We start from the raw sequence: 12,124 nt of genomic DNA, 5'->3' as shown, positions 1-12,124 counted from the left end.
ATTTTAGGCACTCCATACAAGAATGTTTCTACAGAAACATACTATGCCTAAGTGACAAGAATAAGAAGATGCATTATATTTATTGTCTCATAAAAATTAAAAAATATATGTGTTTAGGATAGTTTGATGAAGAACAACTATTTTCATTATATTATTCTTATGTGGAGATAAGAATTTGCAGTTTTATAGATTCCTACTTTGGATGGTGTTTCTCCCTAGCCTTCCTCCATGATATAACAGAAGTAAACAGGATAAATCAGAAAAAATAATTTTATTGCACAGAAACAATATCAATAATTCCTTCTCAACTTTCTAGTGTGACGTAAAGAATTTATTTAACAATTCTGAGAATTAGGTTTATCTTCTTCTGGACAACAGCTCTGATAATTATATATCTAACTTCTCTGCCTAAGTTCTAGTTAGTTGTTAAGGGATCATTCTAACAGAAGAGATATGTTTTTAACTGCAGGCACACTAATCTCTATCCAGAGCTAGAATATTTAGACTATTTCCACAACCACTCAAACTAACCTGACTATACTTGTCATCAGTATATTTCTTTCTAAGTCTTAGAGTTATGTGTTGCTATAATTATCAGATACTATCAATAATGTATTCCCCATGCTCAGTAATGTTTAGCAAAATCTATGTGAGCAGATTCTATTCACTCTCTGGCCTTAAAAATTAGTACATTATGGTCATACATATTTTAAGAGAAAAGAATCCCAAGGAAATATTGCCAATGTTATTTAGAAAACTTTTGTAAAAATAATATTTCCAATTATGTGTATTTGGTTTATTATCAGTTACCCTAAGGCTTTCTATGAGTGCAGTAAACATTATTTTTCTTTTTTTTTATTTTATTAAATCTTTATTGTTCAGATTACATTTGTTCCTCTTTTTTTTCCCCATAACTCCCCTCCTCCCAGTTCCCACCCCACCCTCTGCCCTCACTCCCCACCCACTGTCCTCATCCATAAGTGCACGATTTTTGTCCAGTCTCTTCCCGCATCTCCCATTCCCCTTTCCCCCCCAAGAATAGTCAGTCCATTCCCTTTCTATGTCCCTGATTCATTGTAATCACCAGTTCATTCTGTACATCAGATTATTTATTCACTTGATTCTTAGATTCACTTGTTGATAGATGCATGTTTGTTGTTCACAATTTGTATCTTTACCTTTTTCTTCTTCCTCTTCTTAAAGGATACCTTTCAGCATTTCATATAATACTGGTTTGGTGGTGATGAAGTCCTTTAGCTTTTCCTTGTCTGTGAAGCTCTTTATCTGACCTTCAATTCTGAATGATAGCTTTGCTGGATAAAGTAATCTTGGTTGTAGGTTCTTGGTATTCAGTACTTTGAATATTTCTTGCCATTCCCTTCTGGCCTGCAAAGTTTCTGTTGAGAAATCAGCTGACAGTCGTATGGGAATTCCCTTGTAGGTAATTGAGCCTCTTTCTCTTGCTGCTTTTAAGATTCTCTCTTTGTCTTTTGCTCTTGGCATTTTAATTATGATGTGTCTTGGTGTGGTCCTCTTTGGATTCCTTTTGTTTGGGGTTCTCTGCGCTTCTTGGACCTGTAAGTCCATTTCTTTCACCAGGTGGGGGAAGTTTTCTGCCATTATTTCTTCAAATAGGTTTTCAATATCTTGCTGTCTCTCATCTTCTGGCACCCCTATTATTCTGATATTAGTGCGCTTGAAGCTGTCCCAGAGGCTCCTTACACTATCTTCGTATTTTGGGATTCTTTTTTCATTTTGCTTTTCCAGTTGGGTGTTTTTTGCTTCTTCGCATTTCAAATTTTTGACTTGATTCTTGCGCTCCTCTGGTCTGCTATTGGGTATAATATTCTTTATTTCAGTCCGTGTATGCTTAATTTCTAGTTTCTGTATCGTAGCATCGAGGGTCTCATTAGTTTTCGTGAGGCTCTCCACAAGTTTATTGCAAGCCCTCAAAATTGCGTTTTTTAGCTCCATGTCCTCCATTTCTGTCATGTTTTTTTGTCTCCGCATTTTTTATGCTTTCTTGGTGCACCCCCTTGTGGTTTTTGTGCGCAGTCTTGTTCTAGTTAAGCCTTGATTGTTGTAGTTAATACTAGAGGGATTTGACCACCAGGCCAACTGGCTGTGAGAATCACCTGTGTCTGCCCTGGAAAACTTCTGTCCTCTGGGGAGGTGCTAATCTAGCCTTTGCCTGAGGCAATCGGCAAATGGCTCTGCGCAGGGTTTGGGCGGGGCGGGATCAACAGGGCGGGCGGAGGGAGCAGTTATGGCTGCTCTCAGTCCCGTTCCCCGAGGCTCTGCTTCTCAGAACCCCGGCAGCCGCTGCAAACTTCGGAGAGAAAGCTGCCCTTAGGTTCCAACTGATGCCGGACAATCCCGCTTCTCCCATCTGAGTCTGAGTCCCTAGAGACTCGCCCGGATCTGGAGCCCAAAGTCTGAGACTCACTCCCGACCGAAAACGACAACTGTGCCCTCAGCCACCAGCCCGCTTTTCGCGCGCACCTCCGCACCTTTAAATTTTCCACACTGGCCTCCTCTGAACCTCGGGACGCTGCTGTCTTTCCTTCTAGTTGAAGAGTCTCTCCTCAGCCAGCTTTCCTGTGGTTCTGGGTGATGTCCGTTCCGTCTTTTAGTTGTATTTTTGAAGTGGTTGTTTGCGGCAGCAGTCTCCGGTGTTTACCTATGCCGCCATCTTGGTCGAGCCTATTTTTCATTTTTAAAGCATAGTTTTACTTAATATTACAAGTTGAAAGAAGTCTTTAAAAATAATATTGTAAACTTTTGAACTTTATGCCCAGCTTTCCCTATTTCAATTAATTGTACCACAACCAAAAGAGTTAGACAACCTAGAAACCTTGTTGTCATTGGCCCATCTCTCTTTCCATCATATATATCACTAAACTTAGGTGGATTAAACTTTTTAACTATATCTTAAATATAACTACTGGTCTTCATCTAAAGTTTAATACCACTCAATTTCACTCTATGGTTATTTTCCTGGACTATTGTAATGACATTCTAATTTATCTCTCTACATTTTCTTTTGCCTTTCCATCTTCTTTTCCAAAACCTACTTTTATTGGTTTCCCATTTTCAATTAAATCTATAAATAAAACCAATTGCTTATAGGTAATAGGCCAACTTTCTGATTGAGATCAGAGGGTCCTACACAAACCTACCATAACAACTTCAGTCCCATCATGCTTAGGGATTTTTTTTTTTGGTCTGTGTTTGTGTTTCTATATTTTTTACTGTAATATGAACAATAGAATTGTGTGTGTGTGTGTGTGTGTGTGTGCGTGTGTTTTCAGGGCCAAGCACATTGTAGAACTCAAATATTAATCAATCATTCAATGGCTGTTTTCTGTGTAATAGCTACATTTCCCTTAATATTTTTCAAAGGTTCCATACTATTTAGGTTCATTTTAAATATTTTTCTACAAGTACCTGTCTTTCATTTCTATTCTTGATTAAATTCTGTTCAATGTTAGTGCTCCATACTACTTTACTTTTCTCATATATTAGTAAATTCCCTGTATTTTTAATTATTTTTTTTCATTATACTAGTTATCACATGTTAATCTTTGATTTTATTTATTTCAGGTCTGTACCTTCCATCCCAGCAAAAGCAGGGAAGATGTTTTTAATGTTTTGTTTACTCTCAGATAATCAGAGTTTCATCTAGTGCTAAAAACATAGTAGCACTATAAATTATTCACTGATTTTTAGTAAATTAATATTTATTCTTAAACGAATATCCCTTAATTAGATGACAAATACAGATGCCATTTCCTTTAACTTACTTTGGCTTATTTCTTTTTTTAGTTGTGCAGGCAACAGAAGTGTATAGATAATGACTTGAATTATGACTGTACTCCACAAAAATGCAACAATCAAGGTGTAAGTACCAGTCTTATGATACACAAGAATAGGTATCATTGAGAGTGGTCCTAGGAAAGCACACACACAGCTAAACACACACACACACACACACACACACACACTCATGTACTCATAAGCCACATACGAAAATTGGTCTTATCTGACTTAAGTATTATTTTAAAGTTCTACTTGTACACAAATAATTTGAACTATTTATACTATAAAGTGACATTTTTTCCTGTTTTCAGGTATGCAATAATAAAAAAAACTGCCACTGTAACCCCAAGTATTTACCTCCAAATTGCCAAAATGTAGAAGATTCATTTCCTGGCGGGAGTGTTGACAGTGGCAATTTTCAAGCTGTTGCAACAACAGCAGGCCACGCCCGTAACCTTGGTAAGTATTAAAAGCAAATTGAAAACACAATTAAAACACATCTTAACTTATTGAATTAAAGAAATAAATGCTGCTTTGTCTATTATATTTAGATTATGTCTGAACATCAAATAGTAAATCATATATAGTCATGTTTTTTCTTTATTGATTAAGGTATCACATATGTGCCCTTATCCCCCCATTGCCCCTCCATCCCCCTACTCATGCTCTCACCCCCCTGTTGTCTGTGTCCATTGGTTAGGCTTATATGCATGCATACACGTCCTTTGGTTGATCTCTCCTCCTTACCCCTCCCCTCCCCTACCTTCCCTCTGAGGTTTGACAGTCTATTTAACTTATGCTTTACTTACAGAGAGTAATGTAATAGAACATAGTTAATAGCAGAGATAAAAACCAATCAGAGTATTGTGAAGCAAACTCAAGATTAGCAACAGCAGAAATCCATTACTTCTTGGGCCTACTGGGACAATAAAAGGAGGTGACATTTCTGGAACCAGAATCTGAGCCATGTGGAACGACATATAACTTTAGTCAAATCTATATATTAGTATGTACATTACAAGGAGAGGTGCTGTCTGGCAGGAGGTAGAGATATGGAGCATTCACAGCCATTATTAGTGATGTAGGAGAGGAAAGGGGATAAAAACCATGGATATTTTACTCTTCTGATATTCTAAATTGTATCCAGTGACTTCCATTGGCTAAATCTAACTAGAATACAAATAGTCGATGAACTGGGGAATGTAGTATCCTATAATTGTTTTTGTTCACTGCAGGAATGGATCTTGGAGCAAACCAGCATATCTAATGATGCGTAGGGCCAGACTTTATATAAAAACCTAAATTTGCACATAATTAAAGCAGGTTTTTCCAGATTTTGTGCCAAAGATAGTTCATAACATTTCCACATTCATTTCATTGTTTAAGACCATGTGTAATAGATTACTAAATTAAAACATTATAATATTTAAGCATTATCAAACTATTTCCATTTTAGTAGTAACAATTAACTGGCAGTAGCTTATGGTGAAATCAATTGAAATTAATTGCTTCTGTTCATCCACACACATGCCATTTCCCCAGTGAGCAGAGGAGACCACTCCTTTGCTAGAATCTAGGTTGACCTTAGTGATATGATTAATCAATAAAATGTTCACAAGTGAGATTCTGGGACTGCCATAGTCTTACTACGGATTCTGACTGGGTCTTTTAGAATATAAATTCTGGGTTCTCTTTCTCGGACCACTTATTCTGTTGAAACTCATTTGCTCTGTATGAAATTTGATTACGTTGAGGCACAAAACCACAACTACACAACTAAGCCCTTCCCAAATTGATGACCCACACAATGATCAATTTTAAATGAATGTTTTAAGTTACTAAATTTGTAGTTGCTTACACAGCTCCCTCTGTCTATCTATCTATCTATCTATCTATCTATCTAGCTAGCTAGCTAGCTAGCTATCTATTATCTAGCTATCTACCATCATACATCCATCACATCTATATATCTTTATCATATGTAAATGAAAATAATTTGATACCAGAAGATGTACTTATATAACAAGTATCTAAATATGTGTGGCATTAGCTTTGGCATTGGATGATGTGTGGTAGAAAGAACTCTAGGAAACTATTGAAAACTATCAGTATATGATAAAACTGTCTTCAGAAGACAGTTGGTGAGCAATTCAAAATAATATTATTATAAGTTGGAAAATTTAGTTTTATTTTGAATTAATGAGTTACTTGGCATCATTACTGGCTGTGGTAATGTGGAAAATATAATTCATAGTTCTGATTGGCAAGATTTCTAGGTAGATTGTAAAGATTTGCAGGTAGGTGACTTACATTACCTATGATTAAATATAAGAAGATGGTAATAATCAATTTTTAAGGAAAATGTAGAGCAAAGGTAAAGCAGTTATTATTTTTTTTTGGTTTGCAAAAGAAAATAATTATTATTCCTATATGTTCTAGAAAAATATTCTTAAAGTAAAAAAAAGTCTAACAGCCAAATTTGAGATATTAAGCAATAAAATTTGTTCTCAAATAAAATTAACTCAAGCACATGAATGTAAAAATCCTTCTGTGACAATCTCAGTAAAACTTGAAGTGATGCCTCTTAGATATCTTTATCTAAACAAAATCCTTCTAAGTATTGTATTGGAATGCCTTACAAAACTCTCAAATAAAAAGGCTACTTAAATATGCTATTCCATGGCAGCCTCACCAGCCCAATATAGAAAAATGCTTATCTCAAAATGATTTGTGGGTGTGGCCTTTATTTAATAGGGCATTATTAGTATTATTATTATTACTAGAGGCCTGGTGCACGAAATTCGTGCACTGGGGGGTGGGGGTTCCCTCAGCCCAGCCTGCCCCTCTCACAGTCCTGGAGCCCTCAGTGGATGTCCTACTGATGGCCACAGTCTGGCAGCAGAGGCTCAGAGCAGGTGTCCCGTGTGTGTGTGTGTGTGTGTGTGTGTGTGTGTGTGTGTGTGTGTCTGCTGGGGGCCTGCCCCCAGCCACACCATGGAGGCTTGGAGCAGGAGCCCCTCTGTGTTGATCCCTCAGGCTCCTGGCCTCCACTGCATGTTGTACTCTCCCTTGAGCTATGGCCAGATGGGGGTGCTGCTTGTAAGCCAGGCATTCCTGCTCCAGGATCGCCATGGTGATGGGGGAGCAGGCCCAGCTGGGGGCTGTCCGCAGGCTGGGCTTTCCTGCTCCCTGATCAGGCGCAGCTGGGGGCTGCCTACAGGCTGCACTTTTCTACTTACCGATGGCCAGATCACCACAGCGACCCAGGGCCCAGCAGCACTTTCTGCTCTCCAATAGTCATAGGGTCCTGGCTGGGAGTGGGGCTTAGCAGTGCGGGGCTTAGGCAGCACGGGGGTCCCGGCTGGGGGCTCAGGTGGCACATAGGGGTCCCGGCTGGGGGCGGTGCTCATGCCCCGCTGCCCAGGGCTGCACATGGGTTCCGGATGGCAGCTCGCGCTGTCCCGCCCTGCCTGTAGTATAGGATAGAGGCCTGGGGCACGGGTGGGAGCCGGCTGGTTTGCCTTGAAGGGTGTCCCAGATCAGGGTGGGGGTCCTGCTTGGGTGCCTGGCCAGCCTGGATGACGGGCTGATGGCTGTTTTTAGGCTGCCCGCACCCCCTTTAGGGTGGGGGTCCCCACGGGGGTGCCTGGCCAGTCTGGGTGAGGGGCCGAGGGCCGTTTTCAGGCTGACGGGTGACTGAAGTTCCCAGCCTCTCCTTTTTTTCTTTTTTTCTTTTTTATCCTGGGATTCATTTACTTTCTATGGCTGTCACTGGAGCTGAGAGCCGGCTTTAGCTCTGAGGCCGGCTCCAGCTTGAGGCCTCGGCTGCTGAAAGCAGATATCTGGGCTTTGTTTAGCTTCTATAATTGAAACTCTGTTGCCATCACTGCTGCTCTAAGCTCTGAGCCCGCTGCTGCTGAGAGCAGGTTTCTGGAGCTTGTTTAACTTCTATAATTGCAACATTGTTGCATCCAGAGCTAAGAGCTGGGTGGTGTTAGGTGGGGAACCTTGGCTTCCTCCATCACTGGAGCAAGCAAGCCTCCTGTTCACTTCAGCTGCCTGGCTGCCAGCCGCCATCTTGGTTGGCAGTTAATTTGCATATCATCCTGATTAGCCAATGGGAAGTGTTCAGGGGTATGGTCAATTTGCATGTTTCTCTTTTATTATATATGATTATTATCTTAAATTCTTATATAAGATTTTTTTATGAAGATAACTTTTATTTTATTTTATTTATTTTTATTTTTATTTTTTTCTCTTTTTTTTTATTGCCCTAAAGTATTACAAAGAGTATTACATATGTCTCCTTTTTTTTCCCCACCCTTGACAATTCCCCGGCCTCCCCTACCCCCCAGTGTCTTATGTCCATTGGTTATGCTTATATGCATGCATACAAGTCCTTCAGTTGATCTCTTACCCCCTCCCCTCCTGCCCCCCAACCCTCCCCGGCCTTCCCGCTGTAGTTCGACAGTCTGTTCGAGGCAGCTCTGCCTCTGTATCTATTTTTGTTCAAAAGTTTATTATGGTCTTTATTATCCACAAATGGGTGAGATCATGTGGTATTTTTCCTTCTTTGACTGGCTTATTTCACTTAGCATAATGCTCTCCAGTTCCATCCATGCTGTTGCAAATGGTAAGAGTTCCTTATTTTTTAAAGCAGCATAGTATTCCATTGTGTAGATGTACCACAGTTTTGTAATCCATTCATCTACTGATGAACACTTAGGCTGTTTCCAGATCTTAGCTATGGTGAATTGTGCTGCTATGAACATAGGGGTGCATTTATGTGTATTTATTAGAGCCAAATTGACAACATATGCTGGGAGCAAGTACTCAACTGCTTTCCAGGGTGTATTTTTATTTGATACACAAAATATTCACACATTTTAAGAAAAATTATATCAGTTCAGACTGAAAGTGATCTGAATAGCATGTATGCTCTTTGAGTCCAATCAATTACAGGAAAGTAGCTACTCAGATATGAAAGGGGCTATTTCTATTGGAAATAGTTATAAATTAAAGGGTAGTACCAAGAAACCAGAAATCCAAACTTTTTAGATCTGTAGGTTTATGATTTTTAAAAATCACCACCAACACAAATTTAAAAAATACAAGTCTAAATGGAAAACATACAGACTAATTCCACTAAGTATTTTCAAGGAAGAAATACTATTTAAAATAGCAGTGGTTGGAGAAATCCTAGCACGTCATTGCATGAGGTAAACATAACCCTGGTGCCAAATCCAGACAAAGAAGTTTAAAAAATTACAGAATAATTTATTTCATGAACATAGATATAAACATTCTCAAGAAAATATTTCCTTGTGATATATAGTTTTCTATATTGAAAAGATAACAATCCAGACTATCTGGGGTTTATTTTAGGGACACAGGACTGTTTTATCATTTGAAAGTCAATCAGTACAGTTCTCTAAATCAACAAAAATTTTTAAAGTATATCATTTTTTTATTTCGTGCAGAAAATTTGACAAAATTCATCACCTAGTCATAATTATTTTTTAAAAACAGCAAACTACTAATATAATAAACTTCATCAATCTGATAAAAAAAGCAGCAGCAAAACTACATAGTAAATATATTTTATAATGAAATATATGTATTATTTTTCCCAAAATATTAACAAGAGAATAAAGTCTGCTATTACTATGTCTAGTCAAGATTTCACCATAAGCTCTAGCCAGTGAAATACATTGCAAAATAACAAGAAATTAGGAGCATGAAGATTGGAAAGAATTAAATAAGACTGCAGATGATATGGGTAATTACATAGAAAGTCCTGAAGAGTCTACAAAAACAATTCCAGAAATAATAAATATTTTCTGAAAGTTCAAAAAAAAATGTTCAGAAATCAGTATTATCTACACTAATAAAAGAGAAAAATGGTAATTGGCGTACGACCGCTACCCTTCTGATTGGCTAATCAGCGTATCCTTATGCAAATTAACTCTCAGCCAAGATGGCGGCCGGCAGCCAGGCAGTTGGAAGCGAACATGAGGCTTCCTTGCTCCAGTGACTGCTGACTCCAACGTTCCCCGCCTGACTTGCAGGCCTCTGAGCTGGCAGTTTGAAACATTCTAACAAATATAGCCGGCTGGGATCTCAGAGCTGAAGTTATACATTGTTTCGATTATAGAACGGCAAACAAACCAGCAGCGGAAGCCTCAGAGCTAGAGCCAGAGCTAAAGCTGGCCCAGAAGAAAAAAAAAAAAAGAAAAAAAGGAGTGGTTGGGAGCTTCCCGCCAGCCTGAAAGCAGTCAAAACCGCCAGCCTGAAAGCAGCCCTCAGCCCCTCACCCAGACTGGCCAGGCACCCCAGTGGGGACCCCCACCCTGAAGGGTGTGTGACCAGCTGCAAACAGCCCTCAGCCCCTCACCCAGCCTGGCCAGGCACCCCAGTGGGGACCCCCACCCTGATCCAGGACACCCTTCAGGGCAAACCAGCCGGCCCCCAGGCCTCTATCCTATATAGTAAAAAGGGTAATATGCCTCCCAGCACCGGGATCAGCGGAGCCGCAAGGCTCCTGGCACCAGATCAGCATGACAGGGGGCAGCGCCCAAACCCCCCTGATCGGCCCTGGGGCTCTGTGTGTGACAGGGTGTGGCGTCCCAACCCCCTGATCAAGCCCTGCTCTGTGTGTGACAGGGGGGTGGCGCCCCAACCCCCCCCCCCACAGGCCCTGCTGTGTGTGTGATGGGGTAGAGCCATAACCTCCCCATCGGCCCTGCCCTGAGTGTGACAGTGGTGGCGCCCCAACCCCCTGATTGGCCCTGCTCTGTGTGACAGGGGGCGGTGCCCTAACTCCCCTATCGGCCCTACTCTGTGCGTGACAGGGAGGAGCTCCCCAACCCCCTGATGGGCCCTGATCTGTGCATCACAGGGGACAGCGCCCCAACCTCCCCATTGACCCTGCCTTGAGTGTGATAGGGGGCGGTGCCCCAACCCCCCAATCAGCCCTACCCTGAGTGTGACTGATGGTGGCATCGCAACCTCCCAATCCGCCCTGCTCTGTGCATGACAGGGGGCGGCGCCCCAACTCCCCAATCAGCCCTGCTCTGAGCCCGACCAGGGGCTGCACCTAGGGATTGGGCCTGCCCTCTGCCACCCGGGAGCAGGCCTAAGCCAGCAGGTCGTTATCTCCCGAGGGGTCCCAGACTGCGAGAGGGCACAGGCCGGGCTGAGGGACCCCCCCTTCCCCCCGAGTGCACAAATTTTTGTGCACCGGGCCTCTAGTATAGATATAAAGAAGGGTTCTTTGCAGTCCAAAATGAGGAATGCAAGGTTGGAGAATGGGAAAACAGCCCAGTGAAGGCCTTCAGAAAAATCATTTTATCTCGTGGTTTTCACTTATTCTCAGTTACCTCTTATGCGTCACCTTACAGAAAATCAGGTAAAATAGGTATTAGGTGTCCTTCCCAATAAATGCCAATATTTAAAATTACTACTACTACAGATATAGCTGTATAATTTTTCATTAACAAAGCAGGGAATATCTTTACTTTTATTTTAAAATTGAGAAATTTATGGTGAAAACTTGGTGAATTAAATTATATTAGCCTCATATGGCCTGTCCTTCACCACATCTAAGGAAGCTCTGCAAGAGGAAAATTGGGCGACCAATCAGGGTTTGTTCCCCTGGGCCCCTCCACCTCTGTTGCTCACCTTTCCACTCTGTCTTCGTCATTCCTTTACCCTCCTTTCTTTTAGGATCCATCCCTGGCTCTTTTCCTTCTGCTTTATTGGCAAGAAGAGTGGGTTTGTAAAAGCAAAGTAGAAAAACCAAGCACTGTAGTTCAAAGGGGAAGTGAACTGGAGGTTACCCTGATCTTCAGCGACTTTATTAACCATGGCTTCCCCAGGCTTTCTTGGTTTGGCAGGAAAGTTTTGCCTGCTTCTCCAGAGCACGTCCAAGTTCCCTTTTCTCAATGTCACTGCAGAGTGCCCTGGTCCGGGCTCGATGTACCCCCCCACAGTGGGCACAGGGGCCAGGGCCGGCAATGGACTGTAGGGGCCCCATGAAAAATGTTTTACTCTCCTTTTAAAAATTAGAAGAAAAAATGAAACTTTTTAGGGTAGAAGAAACTATTTTAATTTAGCCTGGATTATATTTGCCTTTGTAGCAACAGGGTCATAAAATATGATTTTTTAATATTTTTATGGAAAAATAAAGGCCCCACCTAACAACAGTGCTTAGGGCTCAGGAGTCATAATGCAGCCATCACCAATGAGTCTAACACTCATAGGATGCTGCTACCTTTGTGTCTGTCAGTCTTCCCCAAATCTCTGT

At 41.2% G+C, this 12,124-nt stretch overlaps 1 protein-coding gene across 1 annotated transcript in view; it reads left to right on the top strand.

Moving 5' to 3' along the window:
• Positions 1 to 12,124, top strand: part of LOC102437361 (disintegrin and metalloproteinase domain-containing protein 2) — an 82,516-nt gene that overhangs the window by 66,272 nt on the left and 4,120 nt on the right. Inside the window, exons 17-18 of the mRNA XM_023751830.1 lie at positions 3,826 to 3,900; positions 4,131 to 4,269. Of these exons, the coding sequence (XP_023607598.1) occupies positions 3,826 to 3,900; positions 4,131 to 4,269 (214 nt within the window). The remainder of the gene's footprint in view (positions 1 to 3,825; positions 3,901 to 4,130; positions 4,270 to 12,124) is intronic.

The sequence above is a fragment of the Myotis lucifugus genome, unplaced genomic scaffold (genome assembly GCF_000147115.1).
Source record: "Myotis lucifugus unplaced genomic scaffold, Myoluc2.0 scaffold_26, whole genome shotgun sequence".
Taxonomy (NCBI): domain Eukaryota; kingdom Metazoa; phylum Chordata; class Mammalia; order Chiroptera; family Vespertilionidae; genus Myotis; species Myotis lucifugus.
The sequence above is the reverse complement of the archived record's forward strand: the minus strand, read 5'-3'. Positions and strand labels throughout refer to the sequence as shown.